General features: G+C 42.3%; 1 protein-coding gene across 1 annotated transcript in view; it reads left to right on the top strand.

The window, feature by feature from the left end:
- Positions 1–23,208, top strand: part of lyrm7 (LYR motif containing 7) — a 49,028-nt gene that overhangs the window by 1,877 nt on the left and 23,943 nt on the right. Inside the window, exon 2 of the mRNA XM_060838764.1 lies at positions 15,996–16,068. Coding sequence (XP_060694747.1) covers positions 15,996–16,068 — 73 coding nt within the window. The remainder of the gene's footprint in view (positions 1–15,995; positions 16,069–23,208) is intronic.

Genomic DNA, 23,208 nt, shown 5'->3' with positions numbered 1-23,208 from the left:
ACCCTTCACCTTAAATTTATGTCCCCTTGTAATACTCTGTTGTACCCGGGGGAAAAGTTTCTGACTGTCTACTCTATCTAAAGTGTGTACAAGAAAATTTTCAGATTCAGTACGCAGATGTACCTACTAGAGAAGTTAAAACTTGACCTACTGTTGGGAAATAAGGCAGGGCAGGTGACTGAATGGTCAGTGGGGGAAGCAGTTTGGGGCTTTAAAATAGTAATAGAAAAAGGTAGAATAGATCTGAAAGTTGAAATTCTGAATTGGAGGAAGACTAATTTTGATGGTATTCGGCAAAATATTCAAAAGCTGATTGCGGACAGATGTTTGCAGGTAAAGAGACAGCTGGAAAATGGAAAGCTTTCAAAAATGAGATAACGAAAGTCCAGAGACAGTTAGGGTGAAAGGAAAGGCTGGTTGGTATAGGGAATGCTGGATGACGAGAGAAATGAGGTTTTGGTTAAGAAAAAAAAGGAAGCATATATCAGGTAGAGAAGGCGAGGTCGAGTGAATCCTTAGAGTATAACACAGTAGGAGTATACTTGGGAGGGAAATCACGAGGACAAAAAGGGGACATGAGATAGAACAAAGATCCTTACAGCACAGGAACAGGCCCTTGATCCTTCAAGCCTGCACCGATCCTATCTAAACCTGTCACCTATTTTCTCTATCCATTTGCTCCCAGACCATTCGTGTAACACTCCTACCACCTCCACTGGCAATGCATTCCAGGCACCCACCACTCTCTGCGTTAAAAACTTTCTTTGGGGGGATCCAAGATGGCGGCGACCCAGCAAGACTGAGTCCACAGTGCTCTACCCAAAACTTGGGAAAAGTGGGCTATCCACCCCCACCACACTCACTAAACCATTTATAATAGTTGTTAACCTTAAATAGTTACCTATTAGTACATTTAAATAGCCTAATACTAGCTGGAAAATGAGTAAAGGGAAGGGAACAGGCAGCTCTAAGAAAGCAGGGACCCCTCCCCCACCCTCTCCCTCTTCAGCTGCAACAAAGGTGTCTTCAGCTGCTTCAGGAGATTTACCAATGAAGATGAGCTTTGAGGAGATGTTTGCCAGGTGGGAGGCGAAGATTGATGCTTTTATCGATGAGTCTCGGCAGAGCAGAGAAGCACTATCAGCCGAGCTGCAGAAGCAGGGCAGAGACATTCAGGAATTGGAGTGCCGAGTCAGAGAGGTGGAGTCGAAGGCCGCAGCCTCAGAGACTGGGATAAAATCAACAGCCGACCACATCCGTTTTCTCGAGAATCGAGTCCAGAACCTAGAAAACCACATTGATGACCTCGAAAATCGATGTCATAGAAAAAATATTCGGTTGTTGGGCCTTCCCGAGCAGGAAGAGGGAGGCCAGCTGACAGCATTCTTAGAGCATTGGCTGCCACAACTTTTAAATCTGCAGGCTGGATCAGGCCAGGTAAGGGTAGAATGGGCCTACCGGGTCACAGTACATGGGCCCGGCTCAACCCAGCGCCCACGCCCGGTCCTGTTCCAGCTGCAGAGCTATAGGGAGAGGCAGATGCTCCTGGAAGCCTCAAGAAATCTGGGAAAAGATCCCCAAGCTATGACCCACAAAGGATCCAGGATCATGCTGTTCCAGGACTTCTCCCCAGCTTTGGTCCGAAAGAGGAAGGCATTCGATGAGGCGAAGAAGCGTTTAAGGGACTTAAATATCCAGTACTCCTTACGATATCCAGCGACGCTACGCCTTAGCCACAAAGGATCCATATATAACTTCGGATCACCGGAGAAGGCTAAGGAATTCTTGGACTCTCTTAAATAAGCTGTAAGAGATTGTGGACGCTGGTCTGCCTTTCCCATTATTTTGGTTTACATCCCTTCATCTTTTCTTATCTTTCCCCCTATGTGTGTATGTATATATATATGTTGGGGCGTTTGGTTAATGTTGATGGGGGGAGGTGGTTACCTTATTCTATTTTACTTCTGTTTTTAGGAGCGGGGTTGTTTTTCTTTCCCCTGTTATTTTGTGGTATTATATTTAAGTATTACGTGTTGAGATTGTAATCTTATAGTTATATATGGTATTAATATTCCCAAATATATTTAGATGTGGGTGTGGGTGTGGGTGGGGGTGGGGTGTTCACTGTTAACTCTAGCTTTATATTATATTTGAATTCTCCTCATTTTATTGAGGAACACCTGGGTCAAGGGTGGGGCACTGGTTGGAAGAGGGTAAGATGGACTGTGGGAGAGGAAGTGACGCTCCCTGGGAACAAGGGAGAAAATCTCCAATTCGGAATGTTTTATATTTTTTATACTTAGAAAGAGTTTTTTGTTATATTGTTTTGAGTGTATCAGAGAATCTTTACTTTTGTAAATCTTGTATGCTCCATGCTCGGGATGTTCTAGATAGGGTTTCCCCTCCCGAGGGGTCTCGGATCTGTCCAGATGATTATGGCTGTACAGTCGGTTAAGTGGTGCACCTGGAATGTCAGGGGGAGTAATTCGCCAGTTAAAAGGAAGAAAATATTATCAAATCTTAAGAAGGAGAGAGTTGATATAGCTCTCCTACAGGAGACACACCTGTCGGATAAAGAACACTTAAAATTACGACAGGGCGGATTTGATCAGGCCTTTTTTTCCTCTTTTAATTCAAAAAGCAGGGGAGTCGTTATCCTTGTCCGGAAGAACTTCCCTTTGAAAATTCTAAATCAGATAAAAGACGAATCTGGACGATATATTTTGATTAAAGCCCTCATAAATGGAGAGGAATATGGGATCTTAAATGTATACTGCCCCCCGGCACACCCCTTTAAATTCATAACGGAAGCTTTTTCAAAACTGATGGCCTTTGGTGCCCGTCATACAATTATAGGGGGAGACTTTAATTGTATTATGGATCCGGAAATAGACAGGATTCCCAAGAGTGCCGCTGGAGTATCTCCCAGATCTAGACAACTGGCGGACCTGAATAAAGAATTAGGATTGGTAGATGTATGGAGATGTCTCCATCCACAGGGTAGAGATTTTTCTTTCTACTCTAATCCACATAAATGTCACACAAGAATTGATATGTTTTTTGCCCCATCGATTTTTCTAAACTCTATAGCAACCTGTAAAATAGGTACTATAGCAATCTCTGACCATGCCGCTGTATACATGGAAACTAAGGTAAAGAACAATGGGACATCTGCTCGGCATTGGCGTATGGACCCCTTCCTGATAAAAGATAGCAAATTTTTAAAGTACTTCTCCCAAGAACTTAAAACTTTTTTAGAAATTAATACTGGTACGGCTAGCAATCCGTCAATGATGTGGGAGACCATCAAAGCTTATGCACGAGGTTTGATCATCTCCTATTCAGCGACCCAGAGGAAAATGAAGGGAGAGCAACAGCGTCTGCTCGAAGCTCGCCTAAAAGCAGCCGAAACAGCATACGCTGACAGACCTTCTATCACAAAATTGCAGAGGATTACAGCTCTTAGGACAGCTTTAAACACCGTGCTTACTCAAACGGCTAAAAGGGAAATATTATTTGCGAAACAAAGATTATATGAATATGGCGACAAACCGGGTAGATACTTAGCATTTCTTGCAAAGAAAAAGAAAGCCCCTCAAACTATTCCGACCATCAAGGAAAGTACAGGTACCCTGACTCATGATCATAAAAAGATCAATGCGACCTTTAAAGAATTTTATTCTCAACTATATAGATCGCAGGATTGTGAAGATAGGATTAGGAGGATGCAGTCATTTTTTAAAAATTTGACCTTCCCGGGCCTGACTCCGGAACAGGTGTCGGCCCTAAATACCCCTTTAACAGTCCAAGAAATACTTGAGGCAATTAGGCAACTTCAGAGCGGAAAAGCACCGGGCCCGGATGGTTTTCAAGCTGAATTCTATAAAGAATTTACAGGAATATTGGTTGACCCACTTATGGATATGTATAATTTTGCGCATAGTCAGGTCTGTCTCCTGCCCACGCTGAAAGAAGCAAATATTTCTCTTATCCTCAAAAAAGGAAAAGACCCAGAAGATTGTGCATCTTACAGACCAATATCCTTACTAAATGTAGACTTTAAAATTCTCTCAAAAATGTTAGCACTAAGACTAGAAAGGGTACTGCCATATATTATAAAGGAGGACCAGACGGGATTTATTAAGGGCCGCAGATCATCCAATAATATCAGAAGGGTCTTGAATATGATCCAAGCCTGTCATCAGGGAAAGATACCAGGAGTAGTAATTTCATTGGATGCGGAAAAGGCATTTGATAGGGTTGAATGGTCATATTTATTTTACACATTGGAAAGGTTTGGCGTTGGACAGGTGTTTACCAAATGGGTTTCAACATTGTATAATGACCCCAAAGCAGCTGTTATTACTAATGGGTTAAGATCGGATGGCTTCAGTGTGGGTAGGGGCTGCCGTCAAGGATGTCCTCTCTCACCATTGTTGTTTACACTGATAATCGAACCATTAGCAGAAGCCATCCGGACTGATCCTAATATAATGGCCCCGAGGATTGGTACAGGTAAACACAAAATTACCCTCTATGCAGATGACGTTCTCTTATTCCTCAGTAATCCTTTAATGTCAGTGCCTCGTCTAATTCAAGTTATTAATACATTTAGTGCATTCTCAGGCTATAAAATTAATTTTTCAAAATCGGAAGCCATGCCAATGGGTGGTCTGGCTATGATACCCCACTTAATGGACGGATCCCCTTTTCCCTTCCGTTGGTCCCTGGAGGGCTTCTTATATTTAGGTATTTTTATCACGCCAGTATTTGATCAGCTGTATAGGGCTAATTTTGTACAATTAATGGAAAGGATAAGGCAGGACCTCCAGCGATGGAGAGACCTTCCGATTTCCTGGCTAGGGAGAATAGCATTAATTAAAATGAATGTTCTGCCCCGTCTCTTATATCCTATGAGAATGCTCCCGCTAATGCAGCCAAGGCTAGCCCTACGTAAATTATATGGCTGTTGGGCTCCTTTATTTGGAACCATAGACGGCCCCTTATTAAGCTGAAGAAGCTACAGCTTCCACAGGCAAGGGGAGGACTGGACTTCCCACACTATAGGAAATATCAGTTAAGCTCCCTACTAAGTTACATAGCTGATTGGGTTTCATCTGATCCACAATCAATTTGGCTGGATATCGAAGCCTCCCAAGTAAAATACCCACTTATTGACCTTTTATTTTCAGATAAGAGGAAAATCATTACAGACCACTGTAAAAATCCCATAATATTAAACACAATTAAGGCCTGGAATATAATGCGGCAAAATGAGGGTAACTCACATAAAACATCCCCCCATGCACCAATAGTAGGCGCATGGGGATTCCAACCGGGGATTACAGATGCCACCTTTAAACTCTGGAGATCCAGGGGCATCTCATGCTTAGGGGACCTATTTAAAGATGGGATCCTGATGTCCTTTGAGCAGCTGCGTCTGAAATTCGGAATACCTAATGGGGATCTCTTTCGATACTTCCAAGTTCGAGATTATATACAGAGGAAGACTACATTAATAGATAGTCTTTATAAATCAGACAGAGAACGTAATGTCTTACGACCAGCGGGGGCATCCTCCGTTAGTACTATATACCATTTGCTACATGATGGAGTCTCAGGAGACATGGATGACCTGCTTAAAACATGGGAGCAGGACTTGGGGCTAGAAATCTCTGAGGATATGTGGAATGACATTTGGGAAAATGCTAGAAGAATTGCTATCTGTAACAGAACTCAGGCTATCCAACTAAAGATACTTCATAGGGCCCATATAGCTCCGGCTCGACTGGCAAAATTTAAGGCAGGAGCATCTCCAATGTGTCCTAAATGCAAAATAGAGGTGGGTACTCTTGTACATTGTCTGTGGACTTGTCAGAAAATCCGCAGATACTGGACTAAAGTGGCAAATACCCTGACAGAAATTTTAGGAACGGAAATTAGGGTGGACCCTGTATCTCTCCTTTTGGGCTTTTCGAACCTCTCATCTCTAGATATGCATGGGAAGAGACTATTTTCTATTCTCTCTTTCTGTGCAAGGAAAAATATTTTGGTGAACTGGGTGGCTGAGGGCCCCCCTGGACTTTCAAATTGGCACAGATTAATTATGGAATATATCCCCCTTGACTTCCTCACAAATATGGTGCACCGAAAGACTGAATTATTTTATAAAATATGGCAGCCCTTTTTGAATTATATAAATGCAGATATTTCGGCTATCCTAACAAGGGCTTTTATTTAGTGAAGATTTCAGACCGGGCTGCTCCGGGGCCCCTTGGGAGAGGAATCCTGCGCGAATTCGGGTTTTATTATATTTGATGTTTATACATTCCGAGCATGTAAGAGACTTAGGTATACACTCTGGTTAGTTATAGGTTAGATTAGTAGAAAGTTGAGTTTTTTTTTCTTTCTTTTTTCGTTTCTTTTTTTTCTTTTTTTGTTTTCTTTCTTTCTTTTTTCTTTGTTAAATTATGACTATTGTATATATGATTTAATTGTACATCAATGTTTGTATTTGAGAGTTTTGTTTATTTTTGTAAATTTGCAAAAATGTTAAATTTCAATAAAAATATCTACAAAAAAAAACTTTCTTTGCATATCTCCTCTAAACTTTTCCCGTCTCACTTGGAACACATGACCTCTTGTAATTGAGACCTTCACTCTGGGGAAAAAGTTTCTTTCGATCCACACCTGTCGTGATTTTGTCGGCCTCGATCAGGTCCCCTCTCAACCTCCTTTGCAATTAAAATAATTCTAATCTACTCAACCTGTCTTCATAGCTAGCACCTTCCATACCAAACAACATTCTGCTGAACCTCACCAAAGCATCCACATCCTTTTGGTAATGTGGCAACGAGAACTGTACATAGTACTCCAAATGTGGCCAAACCAAAGTCTGAAACAACTGTAACATGACCTGCCAGCTCTTGTACTCAATACAAAATGATGGAAATCATGCCGTATGCCTTTTTCACCACTCTATAGACCTGTGTTGCTACCTTCAGGAACAATGGACAACAACACCCAGGTCTTTCTGTACATCAATTTTCCCCAGGACTTTTCAAATTACTTTAGCAAATACAGTTAAGGATAATCCAGAGGGTTTTATAAATACGTTCAGGACAGAAGGGTAATGAGCGAGAGAGTAGAGTCTCTCAAAGATCAGTATTGTGTAGCTGCGGAATAGGGGAGATACTAAACGAGTATTTTGCAACAATGTTCATTGTGCAGAAGGACACGGGAGGTATAGAATTGGATGACGACATCTTGAAAAATGTCCCTATTACAGAGGAGGAGGTGCTGGATGTCTTGAAATGCATTAAAGTGGATAAATCCCCAGAACCTGATCAAGTGTACTCTAGAACTCTCTGGGAAACTAGGGAGGTGATTGCTGGGCACTTTGCTGAAATATTTGTATCATGGATAGTCAGGTGAGGTGCCGGATGACTGGAGGTTGGCTAACGCGGTGCAACTTCTTAAGAAAGGCGGTAAGGAAAGGCCGGGGAACTATAGACAGGTGAGCCTGACATCGGTGGTGGGCAAGTTGTTGGAGGGAATCCTGAGGGACTAGATGTACATGTATTTGGAAAGACAAGGACTGATTAGGGATAGTCAGCATGGCTTTGTCATGACTCATGAACTTGACTGAGTTTTTTGAAGGAGTAACGAGGATTGATGATGGCAGAGCGGTAGACATGATCTATATGGAGTCAAGAATGTGGTGGTGGAAAAGCACAGCAGTTCAGGCAGCATCAGAGGAGCAGAAGAATCGATGAGCCCTTCATCAGAAATGAGGCTTGCGACCCAAGGGGTAGAGAGATAAATGGGGTGGGGATGGTAGCTGAGAGTGCGATATTTGGATGGAAATGGGGGTACTGGTGATAGGTCAGAGAGGAGGGTGGAGCGGATAGGTTGCAAGTAAGATGGACAGGTAGGACAAGTCATGAGGGCTGTGTCAAGTTGGAACTGGTGGGGGGAGGGGAGATGAGGAAACTGGTGAAGTACATGTTGATGCTGTGTGGTTGGAGGGTCCCAAAGTGGAAGATGAGGCGTTCTTACTCTCGGCATCAAGTGGTGAGGGTGTGGCAATGGAGAAGCCCAGGCCCGATATGTCCTTGGCGGAGCGGGAGGTGGAATTGAATGGTTCGGCTACGGGTCGTTGGGGTTGTTTGGTGCTGGTGTTCCGGAGATGTTCTCTGATGTGCTCTGCAAGTAGGTGTTCTATCTTTTCAGTAAGGCGTTTGAGAAAGTTCCTCATAGTAGAGTAGTTAGCAAAGTTAGATCTCATGGATTACGAGGAGAACTAGCTATTTGGACACAGAACTGGCTCAAAGGTAGAAGACAGAGGGTAGTGGAGGAGGATTGCTTTTCAGACTAGAGGCCTTAGTGTACCATAAGGATTGATGCTGAGTCCACCACTTTTTGACATTTATGTAAATGATTTGGATGTGAATATAGGAGGTATAGTTAGTAAGTTTGCAGATGACACCAAAATTGGAGGTGGAGTGGACAGCGAAGAAGGTGACCTCAGAGTACAACAAGATCTTGATCAGATGGGCCAATGGGCATTTGGAGTGGCAGTTGGAGCTTAATTTAGATACATTCGAGGTGCTGCATTTTGGAATAGCAAATCAGAGCAGGGCTTACATACTTAGTGATAAGGTCTTGGAGAGTGTTGCTGAACAAAAAGATCTTGGAGTGCAGGTTCATAGCTCCTTGAAAGTAGAGTCACAGGTAGATGGGGTAGTGAAGAGGGCATTCGGTATGCTTTCCTTTATTGGTCAGATCATTGAGTATAGGGGTTGAGAGGTCATGCTGTGGCTGTGCAGAACTTTGGTTAGGCCACTTTTGAAATATTGTGTGCAGTTCTGGTCTCCTTCCTATCCGAAGGATAGCGTGAAACTTGAAAGGGTTCAGAAAGGATTTACAAGAATGTTGCCAGAGTTATGGGATTTGAGCTATAGTGAGAGGATGAATAAGCTGTGGCTATTTTCCTTAGAGTGTCAGAGGCTGAGGGTTGACCTTATAGAAATTTAAAAATCATGAGGAGCATGGATAGGATAAATAGACAAAGTCCTTCCCTAGGATAGGGGAGTCCAGAACTAGAGGGCGTAGGTTTAGGGTGAGAGGGGAAAGATGTAAAAGGGACCTAAGTGCAGCCTTTTCATGTGTGTATGGAATGTGCTGCCAGAGGAAGTAGTCGAGACTGGTGCAATTATAGTATTTAAAAGGCAGCTGGATGGGTATACAAATAGGAAGGGTTTAAAGAGATACAGGCCAAGTGCTAGCAAATGGGACTAGATTAGGTTAGGGCATCTGGGCGGCATGTATGAATTGGGCTGAAGGGTCTGTGTCTCTGCTGTACATCCCTATGACTCAATGACTCTGTAACACAACCATACCATTATCTGAGGGGCGGCTCAGTGGTTAGCACTGCTGCCTCACAGCGCCAGTGAATACAGTGGGTACAATTCCTGCCTCCAGTGACTCTCTGCTTGGAGTTTGCATGTTCTCTCGGGGGTTTCCTCCGGATGCTCCGTTTCCTCCCATTGTCCAAAGATGTGCAGTTTAGGTGGATTGGCTATGCTAAATTGTCCATAGTGTCCAAAGATGTTCAGGTTAGGTGGATTGGCAATGCTAAATTGTCTATGGTGTCCAGGGATGTGCAGGTTAGGTGGATTGGCAATGCTAAATTGTCTATAGTGTCCAGGGATGTGCAGGTTAGGTGGATTAGCCATTGCATTAGGGTATCAGGATTAGAGTAGGAGGGTGAGTCCAGGTGAGATGCTCTTCTGAGAGTCGGTGTGAACCTTTTGGGCCTAAAGGGCTATTTCAGAATTTTATAAACTTTGATAAAAACTTACTGTATGCTGATTTTAACTATGTTGTAAAATAACTCCTTTGATGTTAGCTTTTGAAATATTAAATGTTTCTGTAAGCTGTGGTAATAAATTGTACATTATGTAATTTTAACTTTCCAAATATTGACTGCAATTGCTATAGTTTGAGTACTTTAGATGGGTCAGTTTTTGTCCAACATTATAGGAGTGTTTCCTGACAGTATGTAAACAGGCCAGCAAGGGGCAGGACCACATTAGATTTGGTACTCATTAATCAACCCGGCTATGTGTTAGATTTGATGGGAGGTGAGCACTTTGGTGATATTAACCACAATTCAGTTATGTTTACTTCAGCAATGGAAAGGGATTGGTATATACCGCAGGACAAGAATTATAGCTGGGGGAAAGGCAATTATGATACGATGAGGTAAGATTTAGGATGCATAGGATGGGGAAGGAAACTGCAGAGAATTGGGAACAATAGAAATGTGGAGCTTACTCAAGGAACAGCTACTGCATACATACCTGTCAAGCAGGGAGAAAGTGGTTGAGTGAGGGAGTGGTAGTTTATGGAAGACATTGAATCTCTTGTCATGAGGAAGAAGAAGGCTTATTTTAGGATGAGACGTGAAGGTTCAATTAGAGCGCTTGAGAGTTACAAATTAGTGAGGAAATTCCTAAAGAGAGTGCAAGGAAGAGCCAGGAGGGGACATGAAAAGTCGTCAGCTGGTAGGCTCAATGAAAACCCTAGAAAAAGCTTTCTATAGGTATATCAAGAGTAAAAGAATGGCCCTAATCTTACTCGAGACAATCAAGGACAGTAGTGGAGGTTGTGCATGGAGTCAAAGGAGATAGGAGAAGCACTAAATGAATATTTTTCGTCAGTATTCACACTGAAAAAAGACAACGTGTCAAGGAGAATAGTGAGACACAGGCCACTAGACTAGACGGGATTGAGGTTCACAAGGAGTTAGCAATTCTGGAAAGTGTGAAAATAGATAAATCCCCTGGGCTGGATGGGATTTATCCTAGGATCCTCTGGGAGCCAGGGAGGAGATTGTAGAACCTTTGGCTTTGATCTTTATGTTGTCCTTGTCGAGAGGAATCATGCCAGGAGACTGTTCAAGAAGGGGAGTAGAGACACCCCCGGTAATTATAGACCAGTGAGCTTCACTTCAGTTGTGGGTAAAGTGTTGGAATTGGTTATAAGAGATATGATTTATAATCATCTAGAAAGGAGTAAGTTGATTAGAGATAATCAGTATGGTTTCGTGAAGGGTAGGTCGTGACTTAAAAACCTTATTGAGTTCTTTGAGAAGGTGACAAAACAGGTGGATAAGGGTAAGTGTGTATATGAATTTCAGTAAGGCATTTGATATGGAGCATGGGATTGAGCGTGATTTAGCGGTGTGGATCAGAAATGGGCTAGCTGCAAGAAGATAGAGGGTGGTGGTTGCTGGAAATGCTCATCCTGGAGTTCAGTTACAAGTGATGTATCACAAGGAACTGTTTTGGGGCCAGTGTTTGTCATTTTTTATAAATGACCTGGATGCTCTCATAGAAGGATGAATTAGTAAATTTGCAGATTTACTAATCTAAAGAACAAAAACAAAGAAAATTTACAGCCCAAGATAAGCCCTTCGGTCTTCCAAGCCTGAGCCGATCCAAATGTACTGTCTAAACCAGTCAATTCCTAAGCACCTGTATCCCTCTGCTCCCCTCCTACTCATGCATCTGTCCTGTCACATTTTAAATGAATCTACTGTGCCTGCCACTACCACCTCTGTTGGCAACGCATTCCAACTGCCCATCACCTTCTGTGTGAAGTAATTGTCATGTGTATCCCCCTTAAACTTTCCATCTTTCACCTTGAAAGTATGACCTCTTGTTATTGAATTCGTCACCCTGGGAAAAGACTTGTCTCTATCCACCTTGTCTAGACCCTTCATGATTTTGTAAACTTCAATCTCCTTTTTTCTCATGAAAATAAACCTAACCTATTCAACCTTTCTTCATAGCTACCACCTTCCATACCGGGCAACATCCTCGTAAACCTCCTCTGCACCCTCTCCAAAGCATCCACATCCTTTTGTTAATGTGACGACAGAATTGCACACAATATTCTAAATGCATCCGAACCAATGTCTTGTACAATTTTAACATGACTTTTATACTCAATACCCGTCCAATGAAGGCAAGCATGCTATATGCCTTCTTGACCACACTATCCACCCTGTACAGAAAACTTCAGGATACAGTGGACATGCACTCCCAGATCTCTCTGCCCATCAACTTTTCCCAAGGCTCTTCCATTCATTGTATAATTCGCTCTAGAATTAGTCTTGCCTTAATGCATCACCTCACATTTGTCTACATTGAAAACCATCTGCCACTTCTCCAGTCTGTTTATATCTTCCTGTATTCTCTGACAGTCCCTTATGCTTTTTGCTACTCCACCAATCTTCGTGTCATCTGCAAACTTGCTGATCATACCAACAGTGCCCTCTTCCAGATCTTTTATGTATATTACAAACAACAGTGGCCCCAACACTGACCCCTGTGGAACACCACTGGACACCTTTCTCCATTTTAAGAAACTTCCTTCAACTACTACTCTCTGTCTCCTGTTGCTCAACCAGTCCTTTATCCACCTAACTAGAATACACTGCGCACCATGTGACTTCACTTTCTCCATTAGTCTACCATGGGGAACCTTATTAAAAGCCTTAAATGTCCATATGTATGACATCAACAGCCCTTCCTTCATCTATCAACATGATCACTTCCTCAAAGAACTCTGTTAAGTTGGTAAGGCATGATCTCCCCCGCATAAAACCATGTTGCCTATCACTGATAAGCCCATTCTTTTCTAAATATAAATAGATCCTATCCGTCAGTACCTTCTCCAGCAACTTTCCCACCACTGACATCAGGCTCACTGGTCTGTAGTTACCCGGAATATCCCTACTACCCTTCTTGTACAGGGGGACGACATGAGCAGCCCTCCAGTTCTCCTGCACCTCACCTGTATTTAAGAATACCGCAAAGATATCTGTCAAGGCCCCAGCTATTTCCTCTCTCACGTCCCTCAGCAACCTGGGATAGATCCCATCTGGTCCTAGATTAGATTAGATTACTTACAGAGTGGAAACAGGCCCTTCAGCCCAACAAGTCCACACCGACCCGCCGAAGCGCAACCCACTCAGACCCATTTCCCCTACATTTACCCCTTCACCTAACACTACGGGCAATTTAGCATGGCTAATTCACCTAACCTGCACATTTTTGGATTGTGGGATGAAACCGGAGCACCTGGAGGACACCTACGCAGACACGGGGAGAATGTGCAAACTCCACACAAAGAGTCGCCTGAGGTGGCAACTGAACCTGGGTCTCTGGCGCTGTGAGGCAGCAGTGCTAACCACTGTGCCATCCTGGGGATTTGTCCACCTTAATAACCTCTAGCCTACCCAACACATCTTCCCTACTTATGTCAACGTGATCCAGATTAATCCAACTTCTATCTCTAATTTCAACATTCATCATGTTCCTCTCCTCAGTGAATACTGATGCAAAGTAATCATTCAGAATCTCTCTTGTTCTCTCAGGTTCGACACACAGCCTTCCTTCGTTATCCTGTACTGGACCAATCCTTTCTCAGTTACCCGCTTGCTTCTTATATTAGAATTAAATGCTTTGGGATTCTCCTTAATTCTGCACGCTAAAGCTATTTCATGACCCCTTTTAGCCCACTTGATTCCTTCTTTAAGACTTGTCCTACTCTTCTGATATTCCTCCAAGGCCTGTTCTGTTCTTAGCTGCCTAGACCTTGTGTACGCTTCCCTTTTCTTCTTGGCTAGTCATGCAATTTCTCCTGTCATCCAGGGTTCACGAATCTTGCCCTTCCTATCCTTTGCCTTCAAGGGGACATGCCTATCCTGCACTATCTTTAACCTATCTTTGAAAGCCTCCCACATCTCAAATGTGGACTGCCCTTCAAATAGCTGTGTCCAATCCACATTTTCAAGCTCCTGCCTAATTCTGATATAATTGGCCTTGGCCCAGGTTAGTACTCTTCCCTTACGACCACTCTCCTCTTTATCTACGAGTATTCTAAAACTTACAGAATTGTGGTCACTGTTCCCAAAGAAATCCCCTGTCGCAATGTCTACCACCTGTTTTGGCTCGTGTCCCAGTACCAGGTCCAATATGGCCTCTTCCCTCATCGGACTATTGACATACTGCTCTAGAAAACTCTCCTGGACGCTTCTTACAATTTCTACCCCATCCAGACCTCTGATGCTAAGTGTATCCCAGTCAATGTTGGGAAAATTAAAATCTCCCCCTCACGACTAGCCTATTGCTTCTACATCTTTCCATAATCTGTTTACCTATTTGTTCTTCTACCTCACACTCACTGTTGGGAGGCCTGTAATACAGCCCCAACACTAACTGCACCCTTATTTCTCAGCTCTACCCATAATGTCTCACTACCCAAGACCTTCATAGTGAGTCCTTTAGCACAGCCATGATATCATCCCTGACCAGCAATGCAACTCCACCTCCCCTCCTTTTACTCTCCCTCCCTCTTGCCCCCCCACCGCCCGGTCCTGTCTGAAGTATCTATATCCTGGAACATTTAGTTGCCAGTCATCATGCACTTCCTTCATGTCTGTGATTGCAATAACGTCATACTCCCTAGCATCAATCCAAGCCCTAAGTTCATCTGCCTGATACACTCCTTGCATTAAAGTAGATGCATTTCAGGCCATCAGTTTTTATGCACTCATCTGCTCTCTGCCTACTCTTCCCTTTATTAATGCTACCTTCATAATTCTTACAGTCTCCAGTCTCTATCTTGCTGCCTACTTGTTTTCTCTTCTGGTTCCCAGCCCCCTGCCACATTTAGTTTAAAACCTCCACAACAGCAGTAGCAAAAACTCCCCCAAGAACTAAGATTGGTGGAGTTGTGAATAGTCACGAAGGATATTACAGAGAGACATAGGTAAGCTGCAGAGCGGAGCTGAGAGGTGGCAAATGGAGTTTTGTTTGGAAAAATGTACGGTGGTTTACTTTGGAAGACGCAACAGGAATAAAGAGTACTAAGCTAATGGGGATTCTTGCCAGTGTAGATGAGCAGAGAGATCTCAATGTCCATGAAAGTTGCCATCCAGCTTGATAGGGTTGTTTAGATTAGATTATTTATAGTGTGGAAACAGGCCCTTCGGGCCACCAAATCCACACCGACCCTCCGAACAGCAAACCACCCAGACCCATTTCCCTTCACCTTACACTGCGTACAATTTAGGATGGCCAATTCACCTAACCTGCACATTTTTAGACTGTGGGAGGAAACCGGAGCACCCGGAGGAAACCCACACTGACACGGGGAGTATGTGCAAACTCCACACAGATAGTTGTCTGGCACGGGAATTGAACCTGGGTCTCTGGCGCTGTGAGGCAGCAGTGCTAACCACTGTGACACCGTGCTGCCCACAAGAAGGCATACAGTGTGTTAGTTTTTAATGGTAGATGGATTGAGTTTTGGAGCTACAAGGTCATGTTACAGCTGTACAAAACTCTGGTGTGGCCATATTTGGAGTATTGCGTACAATTCTGGTTACCACGTTCTTGGAAGGAGGTGGAATCATTGGAAAGGGTTCAGAGGAGATTTAGTAGGATGTTGCCTGGTATTGCTGGTAGGCCTTATGAGGAAAGGATAAGGGGCTTGAAGCTGTTTTCATTAGAGAGAAGTTTGAGAGGTGACTTAATTGAGATGTATAAGATAATCAGAGGGTTGGAAAGGGTGGACAGTGTGAGCCTTTTTCCTCAGATTGTGATGATGTACAGCATAAAGGAACATAGCTTTAAATTGAGGGGTGATAGATATAGGACAGATGTCAGAGGTAGTTTCTTTACTCAGAGAGTAGTTGGGGTGTGGAACACCCTACCTGCAATAGTAGTAGACTTGCCAACTTTAAGGGCATTTAAATGGACATTGGCTAAACATATGGATGGAAATAGATTCGTGTTGGTTAGATGGGCTAAAGTTTAATTCCATAGGTTGGCACAACATCGAAATCCTGTACTGCGCTGACATGTTGTATGTTCGATATGTAAACATTTGGTTTGAGTATCATCTTTTCACTTTGGAAGGTATTGCAGCTTTTCAAGGCTTTACATAGAACAAGAAAAGAAGTGTTTAAAGGTGATGATGCTGCCCTAGAAGGTAAGCTGTTTTAAAAATAAACAAGGTTATCACAGATAGAGCTGATGTGAATATTGTTCTTGAAATTAATATACTAATGCAGATGTAGTGATACATTTATGACCTTATATGAATATGTCAAATTTAAAACAAATTTTATCACATGTTTAAGTAAGAAGGGAGCATGTTATGGAATGTGAAGATCCAACCTGGTAATGTTGAAAAAAAGCAAACAGAAATTTTCAAACTAGATTATATGTATTTTTCAAAATGGAAGAGCTAGGTCACCACCTTACGTCATCGAGTACTTGCTTTGAGCACTCCCAACTGAGTTCAGCTTACACTAGATAAGTCTGCAAAACATTATGAAACACTGATTTTGTTTTTGAATGATAGGAACAGGTTCTGTTTTTCAAGTTGAAGTTTTCAAGTTTGTAAAAAAAATTACCTTGTATGATATTTGAAATAGTTATATTTTTAAGGAGACTTTTAAAACTTTTTTTAATATTTATGCCGCCGCATCCTTCCTGTAGTGTAGAGATCAGAACTCCACAAAATACTCCAAATATGCTCTAACTGCAGTTAGTACAGTGGTAACATGACTTGCCAACTTTTATACTCAATGTCCTGACTGATGAAAGCAGGCATACCATACTCCTGTTTTACCATCTTATAAACTTTAGTTCGAACTTGCTATTGACTTGCACCTGAAGATCTCTTTGTGCATCAGTGCTCCTAATGGTCCTAAAATTTACAGTACACTTCCATCTTGCATTTTGACCTCCCAAAATGTATCACCTCACACTTATCAGATTAGACTCCATCTGCCATTTCTCCACCTAACTTGTGAAAAGATTAAAAAAAAGGTGGTTCAGTGGTTAGCACTGCTGCCTCACAGCGCCAGAGTTCTGGGTTCAATTCCCACCTTGGGCGAGGTCTGTGTTGAGATTACACATTCTCCCCATGTCTGCGTGGGTTTTCTCTGGGTGGTCTGGTTTCCTCCCACGGTCCAAAGATCTGCAGGCTAGGTGAATTGGCCATGGTAAATTGCCAATTTAGCAATTTTACAGTGTTAGGTGCAGGGATAACTGTAGGGGAATGGGTCTGGGTGGGTTGCTCTTTGGAAGGTTGGTGTGGACTTATTGGGCTGAAGGGCCTGTTTCCACACAGGAGGTAATCTAATCTAACCTAATCCTTGATAACCTTGCTCACCATCCACAACTGCAGCAAACATACTAATCAGGCCTCCAAAATTTTCATCTAAATTACTGTAAACAACAGTGGTCCCGGCACTGATCCTTGTGGAACACCATTGATCATAGACCTCCAGCCAGAAAAACATCCCTCCATAAATACCCTGGGTCCTCTATGGTTAAGCAAATTTTGTATCCAATGTACCAACTCATCATGGATCTTATTTGACTTAATCCTCAGGGCGAGTCTACATGAGGGACTTTGTCAGATGCTTTGGTATGGTCCATGTGGACAATATTCTCTCCTTTACACTCATCAATCATTTTCGTAACTTCCTCAAAAAAACTCAGATTTGTGAGACAAGATCTGTCCGATAACTGAGACGTGGCTTAAAGTAGACAGGGCCTGGGAAATGAATATTTCAGGCTACATGTGCTATCATAAGGACAGACTGACGGGCAGAGGGGGTGGGGTGGCCATGTTGGTAAGGAATGATATTCAGTCCCTTGCGCGGGGGGACCTAGAATCAGGGGATGTAGAGTCAGTGTGGATAGAGCTGAGAAATACTACGGGTAAAAAGACCCTCTTGGGAGTTATCTACAGGCCCCCAAACAGTAGTCTGGATGTTGGATGTAAGTTGAAACAGGAGCTGAAACTGGCCTGTCACAAAGATGTTACTACAGTTGTTATGGGGGACTTCAACATACTGGTAGACTGGGAAAATCAGGGTGGTATTGGACCTCAAGAAAGAGACTTTGTGGAGTGCCTCAGAGATGGATTCTTAGAATAGCTGGTGCTGGAGCTACCAGGGAGAAGGCAGTCCTGGGTCTGGTATTGTGCAACGAATCAGAATTGGTCAGGGACCTCGAAGTGAAGGAGCCATTGGGAAGTAGTGACCATAATACAATAAGCTTCAATCTGCAATTTGAGAGGGAGAGGTACAATCGGAAGTGACAATATTTCTGTTGAATAAAGGGAACTGAGGAGCTGGTCAAACTTCAATGGTGCAATACCTTAGCAGGGATGACAGTGGAGGAACAATGGCGGATATTTCTGTGTGTAATGCAGAAGTTGCAGGATCAGTTCATTCCAAAAAGGAAGAAGATCCTAGGACGAGGCATGGGTGGCCGTGGCTGATGAGGGAAGTTAAGAAACATTACTAAGAAGGAAATACGCAGAGAAAAAAATGAGGTACGAAGGTAAACTGGCCAATAATATAAAGGAGGATAGTAAAAGTTTTTTTAGGTTTGTGAAACGCAAAAAAATGGTGAAGACTAAAATTGGGCCCTTGAAGTGTAAATATATATATATATATAAAAAAACTTAACTTACCTGGAAAACTAAATTATCGGGCCTGGGGGGCGTGTCCTCGGCACTCGGAGGTCACGTGGTCCTCTGATGCGCGCGCAGAGGATGATCACGTGATGCTCCGGGACGCTGGCGCGGTCATGTGGTCTCCCTGTTTTGCGCTCCGGGAGGTCACGTGATCGGCCGTTTCGCGCCCCGGAAGTGGGCGAGACTGCCGTTTCGCGCTCGAAAGGAGGCCGCATGGTGGTCCTTTGTCTCCGAAAAAGGGAAGGTCACGTGAGATCAGACAGCCGGAAATGCGAGGAGGCGGGGAATGGAATCGGAGCAACAGCCAATGAGAAGACAATTTCACTTGAGTGATGGTATGATGTTTTGTATAGTATAAAAGACTGGAGCAGGGACAGAGAGAGGTCTTTTTTTCTTTGTGAACTGACTGACTTAGTAGTTTGTCAGGGACAGAAAGGTTTAGACCCAGAGCTCTGTATACTTTATCCACTTATTGTTAGAATAAAACTAAAAGTGCAAGATTAAATGTTTTTTCTTATTGCTTTATTTTAAAGAGCACGCAGGACTTGGCTTACACAGAAAGAAAATAAGCGGGTAGAGTGAGCCGAAAGTCCATCAGAAGATAGAAACAGGGGAATATATAACGGGGAACAAAGAAATGGCAGAAGAATTGAATTGGTACTTCAGAACTGTGTTCACTGGGGAAAACACAAGCAATCTCCCTGAGGTAACAGTGGCTGTAGGACCTGAACTTAAGGGAATTTATATTTGCCAAGAATTGGTGTTGGAGAGACTGTTAGGTCTGAAAGTTGATAAGTTCCCGGGGCCTGATGGTCTACATTCCAGGGTAATGAAGGAGGTGGCTCGAGAAATTGTAGATGCGTTGGTAATTAGTTTTCAAAGTTTGATAGATTCAGGATCAGTTCCTGCGAATTGGAGGGTGGCTAATGGTGTACCACTTTTTAAGAAAGGTGGGCAAGAGAAAGCAAGAAATTATAGACCAGTTAGTCTGACCTGAGTGGTGGGAAAGATGCTGGAGTCTATTACAAAGGATGAAATTACGGCACATCTGGATAGTAGTAACAGGATAGGTCAGAGGCAACGTGGATTTATGAAGGAGAAATCATGCTTGACTAATCTTCTGGAATTTTTTGAGGATGTAACTCTGAAGATGGACAAGGGAGATCCAGTGTACCTGGACTTTCAGAAAGCTTTTGATAAAGTCCCACATAGGAGGTTAGTGAGCAAAATTAGGGCACATGGTATTGGGGGCAAAGTACTAACTTGGATTGAAAGTTGGTTGGCTGATAGGAAACAAAGAGTAGTGATAAACGGCTCCATTTCGGAATGGCAGGCAGTGACCAGTGGGGTACCGCAGGGATCAGTGCTGGGACCGCAGCTTTTTACAATATATGTTAATGATACAGAAGATGGTATTCGGAAATTTGCTGATGATACTAAGCTGGGTGGCAGGGTGAAATGTGATGAGGATGTTAGGAGATTACAGGGTGACCTGAACAGGTTAGGTGAGTGGTCAGATGCATGGCAGATGCAGTTTAATGTGGATAAATGTATGGTTATCCACTTTGGTGGCAAGAACAGAAAGGCAGATTACTATCTAAATGGAATCAATTTAGGTAAAGGGGCAGTACAAGGAGATCTGGGTGTTCTTGTACACCAGTCAATGAAGGTAAGCATGCAGGTACAGCAGGTAGTGAAGAAGGCTAATAGCATGCTGGCCTTCATAACAAGAGGAATTGAGCATAGAAGCAAAGAGGTTCTTCTGCAGCTGTACAGGGCCCTGGTGAGACCCCTGGAGTACTGTGTGCAGTTCTGGTCTCCAAAATTGAGGAAAGACATTCTGGCTATTGAGGGAGTGCAGCGTAGGTTCGTGAGGTCAATTCCTGGAATGGCGGGATTACCTTACACTGAAAGACTGGAGCAACTGGGCTTGTATACCCTTGAGTTTAGAAAACTGAGAGGGGATCTGATTGAGACATATAAGATTATTAAAGGTTTGGACACTCTGGCGGCAGGAAACGTTTACGCTGATGGGTGAGTGCCTAACCAGAAGACACAGCTTAAAAATACGGAGTAGACCATTTAGGACAGAGATGAGGAGAAACTTCTTCAACCAGAGAGTGGTGGCTGTGTGGAATGCTCTGCCCCAGAGGGCAGTGGAAGCCCAGATTCTGGATTTATTTAAGAAAGAGTTGGATAGAGCTCTCGGGGACAATGGAATCGAGGGTTATGGAGATAAGGCAGGAACAGGATACTGATTAAGGATGGTCAGCCATGATCATATTGAATGGTGGTGCAGGCTCGAAGGGCAGAATGGCCTACTCCTGCACCTATTGTCTATTGATACAAAACCATGCCAACACTCCCTAATAAGTTATTTCATTTCCAAATTAAGTAAATCCTGTCTCTCAGATCTTCTCCATCAATTTTCCTGCAACTGCTGTCAGGACCACTGGGTTATAATTTACAGTATTATCCCTATTGCTCTACTTTAAAGAAAACATTGGCTATTCTTCACTCTTCTGGAATGTCACAATCACTCAAGAGGGTATCAAGACCTCTGTCAAGGCCTAGCGGTTTTCGTGCTTGCCTCCCTCAGTATTCTGGGATAAATCCTAACAGGTCAGGGGCAATTATCTACCTCAATGTTTTTCAAGACACACAATATCTCTTCCTCCTCAACATTGACATGGCCTAGAATATCAGCATATACCTCCTTAATCTAATCATCTATGCTCTTCTCCTCAGTGAATACCAATGCAAAATACTCATTAAGAACCTCAAGTTTGAAATATCGTCTAAAGACATTCTGCATTATCGAACATAATGAAACAAACACAAATTAGGAAAATGCAATTCAACAAATACAATTATGTACAAAATACAATGAAAATTCCTTTATTAACACAATGAAAGTTGGTGTTCCATTTCCCAGTAATAAAAATTGGCATATAATTCAGAATCCCTCACTTTTAACCTTATGCACATGATAAAAGAATCTTGACAGTAAGTGTCAAGGAAATAAAGAGATGCACAATACCTTCTAGGATTGACAGATTGATTCAAGTTATTCAGGTTATTGAAAGATTGAAAAATTAGGCACTTTTCCTGTGCAAGACTTTGATTCTTGAATCTGTTATCTAATACAATGACACAAAATTTAAATTGAAATATGTCAAATAAAATAATCAGGAAGAGAAGATTAGCATCCTGTATGATGCTTTTGATGTCAAAAATAGAAATTGCTAGAAAAGCACATCAGAGTTAATTTTTTGTGTCGCGAGACCCTTCCTAAGAACTTTGATTTCTGCCCACAGATGCTACCAGTCCTATTGAGCTTTTCCAGCAATTTCTATTTTTGTTATAAAGTTGAAGGTGTACCCTGTAACTATATATGAGAGAGAATGCTCTTCTGAACTAAAAAATTATAAGCACCTGTGTATACGACTTGATAGCAGTCCCAGAATGTACTGGAAAATTGAAAATATGTAGCATTTGGCTGTGAAATGGATACCTGAGTTTTGGTTGCTGTTTTGAGAACAATTTGAATTTAATCAGTCAACTTAAATTGTGCCCCAGTATATTAAAACCCAATCTAGTTTGAATTTACTGTTTTGTCAACATCAAACTAATGAGATGATCCAATGTTGGGAGTATAAGAATGCGGACATTTTAAAAATTGGCCAGGGAGCAACTGCCAATGAGAGAAACTGCTGGAAAGCTAACTGCCAATATAACGTCTTGCTCTCAAAGAAATTAGAAAACACTGTATCAAAAGTATCTTTTTATGTGAAACATACTCACTAAAAAGAAAGATGATGACCCAGAGAGATCAGCAGCAGGAAGAGTGAGGGCACAGAAGAAGACTGAGACCATTTTTAAGATTGTTAATGTAAATTTAATAAGTGTCTTATTGGAGCAGCGTATTATTTTTAGAGTTAGAGCCAGATAATAAGCAGTTAAGAGAAAGGGAGGCTTAGATTTGTGAATAGCTTTTGTTTAATGTTCATGTTTAGAGATAGTAAGTAATTTGATGTTATTTTCTTTAAATAGTGGAATTTAGGACTTCTCTGTCACTCATATTTTAACAGATTGCGAGATGAGATTTTTCTGGGTGTTTGGTTTAGTTAACAGAGGCATTCACCTCCATGTCATAACACTGATATACCATATCCACAATTCTTTATATTTTTATGCTTTTTATATCCTTGCATTCAAACTAATTTTATTTTATTCTTTAAATTGTTGCTGGATAAGTAACTGAGAATAAATTCTTCCAGATGTTGCAATTTTGTGACTTTGACTTCTTGCAATACAAGATTGGCATGCAAGTTACAGGCAATAATTTATGACGGAATTTAAGCGATCATTAATCTCATGGCTCTCCTGGGAACCCAACTGAAAATACAATAGAAGCAATGGAGAGACTCAGGATGTTTAAAATTATCAAGGACTCAGAGCTTAGCCAGACCTCCAATTCTTAAAAATTTACTTAATTATATCAAAGGAAACAAAAAACTACACATTAAATGGTTGAACTGTGCATTAGTAAACAGCGTATAGAGCTTGAAGAATGTGTATATTGTCATTCTGCATGTATTGTTAACCATTTAAAATGAATCGAAGACAAAT

Source organism: Hemiscyllium ocellatum, chromosome 2 (assembly GCF_020745735.1).
Source record: "Hemiscyllium ocellatum isolate sHemOce1 chromosome 2, sHemOce1.pat.X.cur, whole genome shotgun sequence".
Taxonomy (NCBI): Eukaryota; Metazoa; Chordata; class Chondrichthyes; order Orectolobiformes; family Hemiscylliidae; genus Hemiscyllium; species Hemiscyllium ocellatum.
Note: the sequence above shows the minus strand (reverse complement) of the source record. Positions and strands in the feature narration are given on the sequence as shown.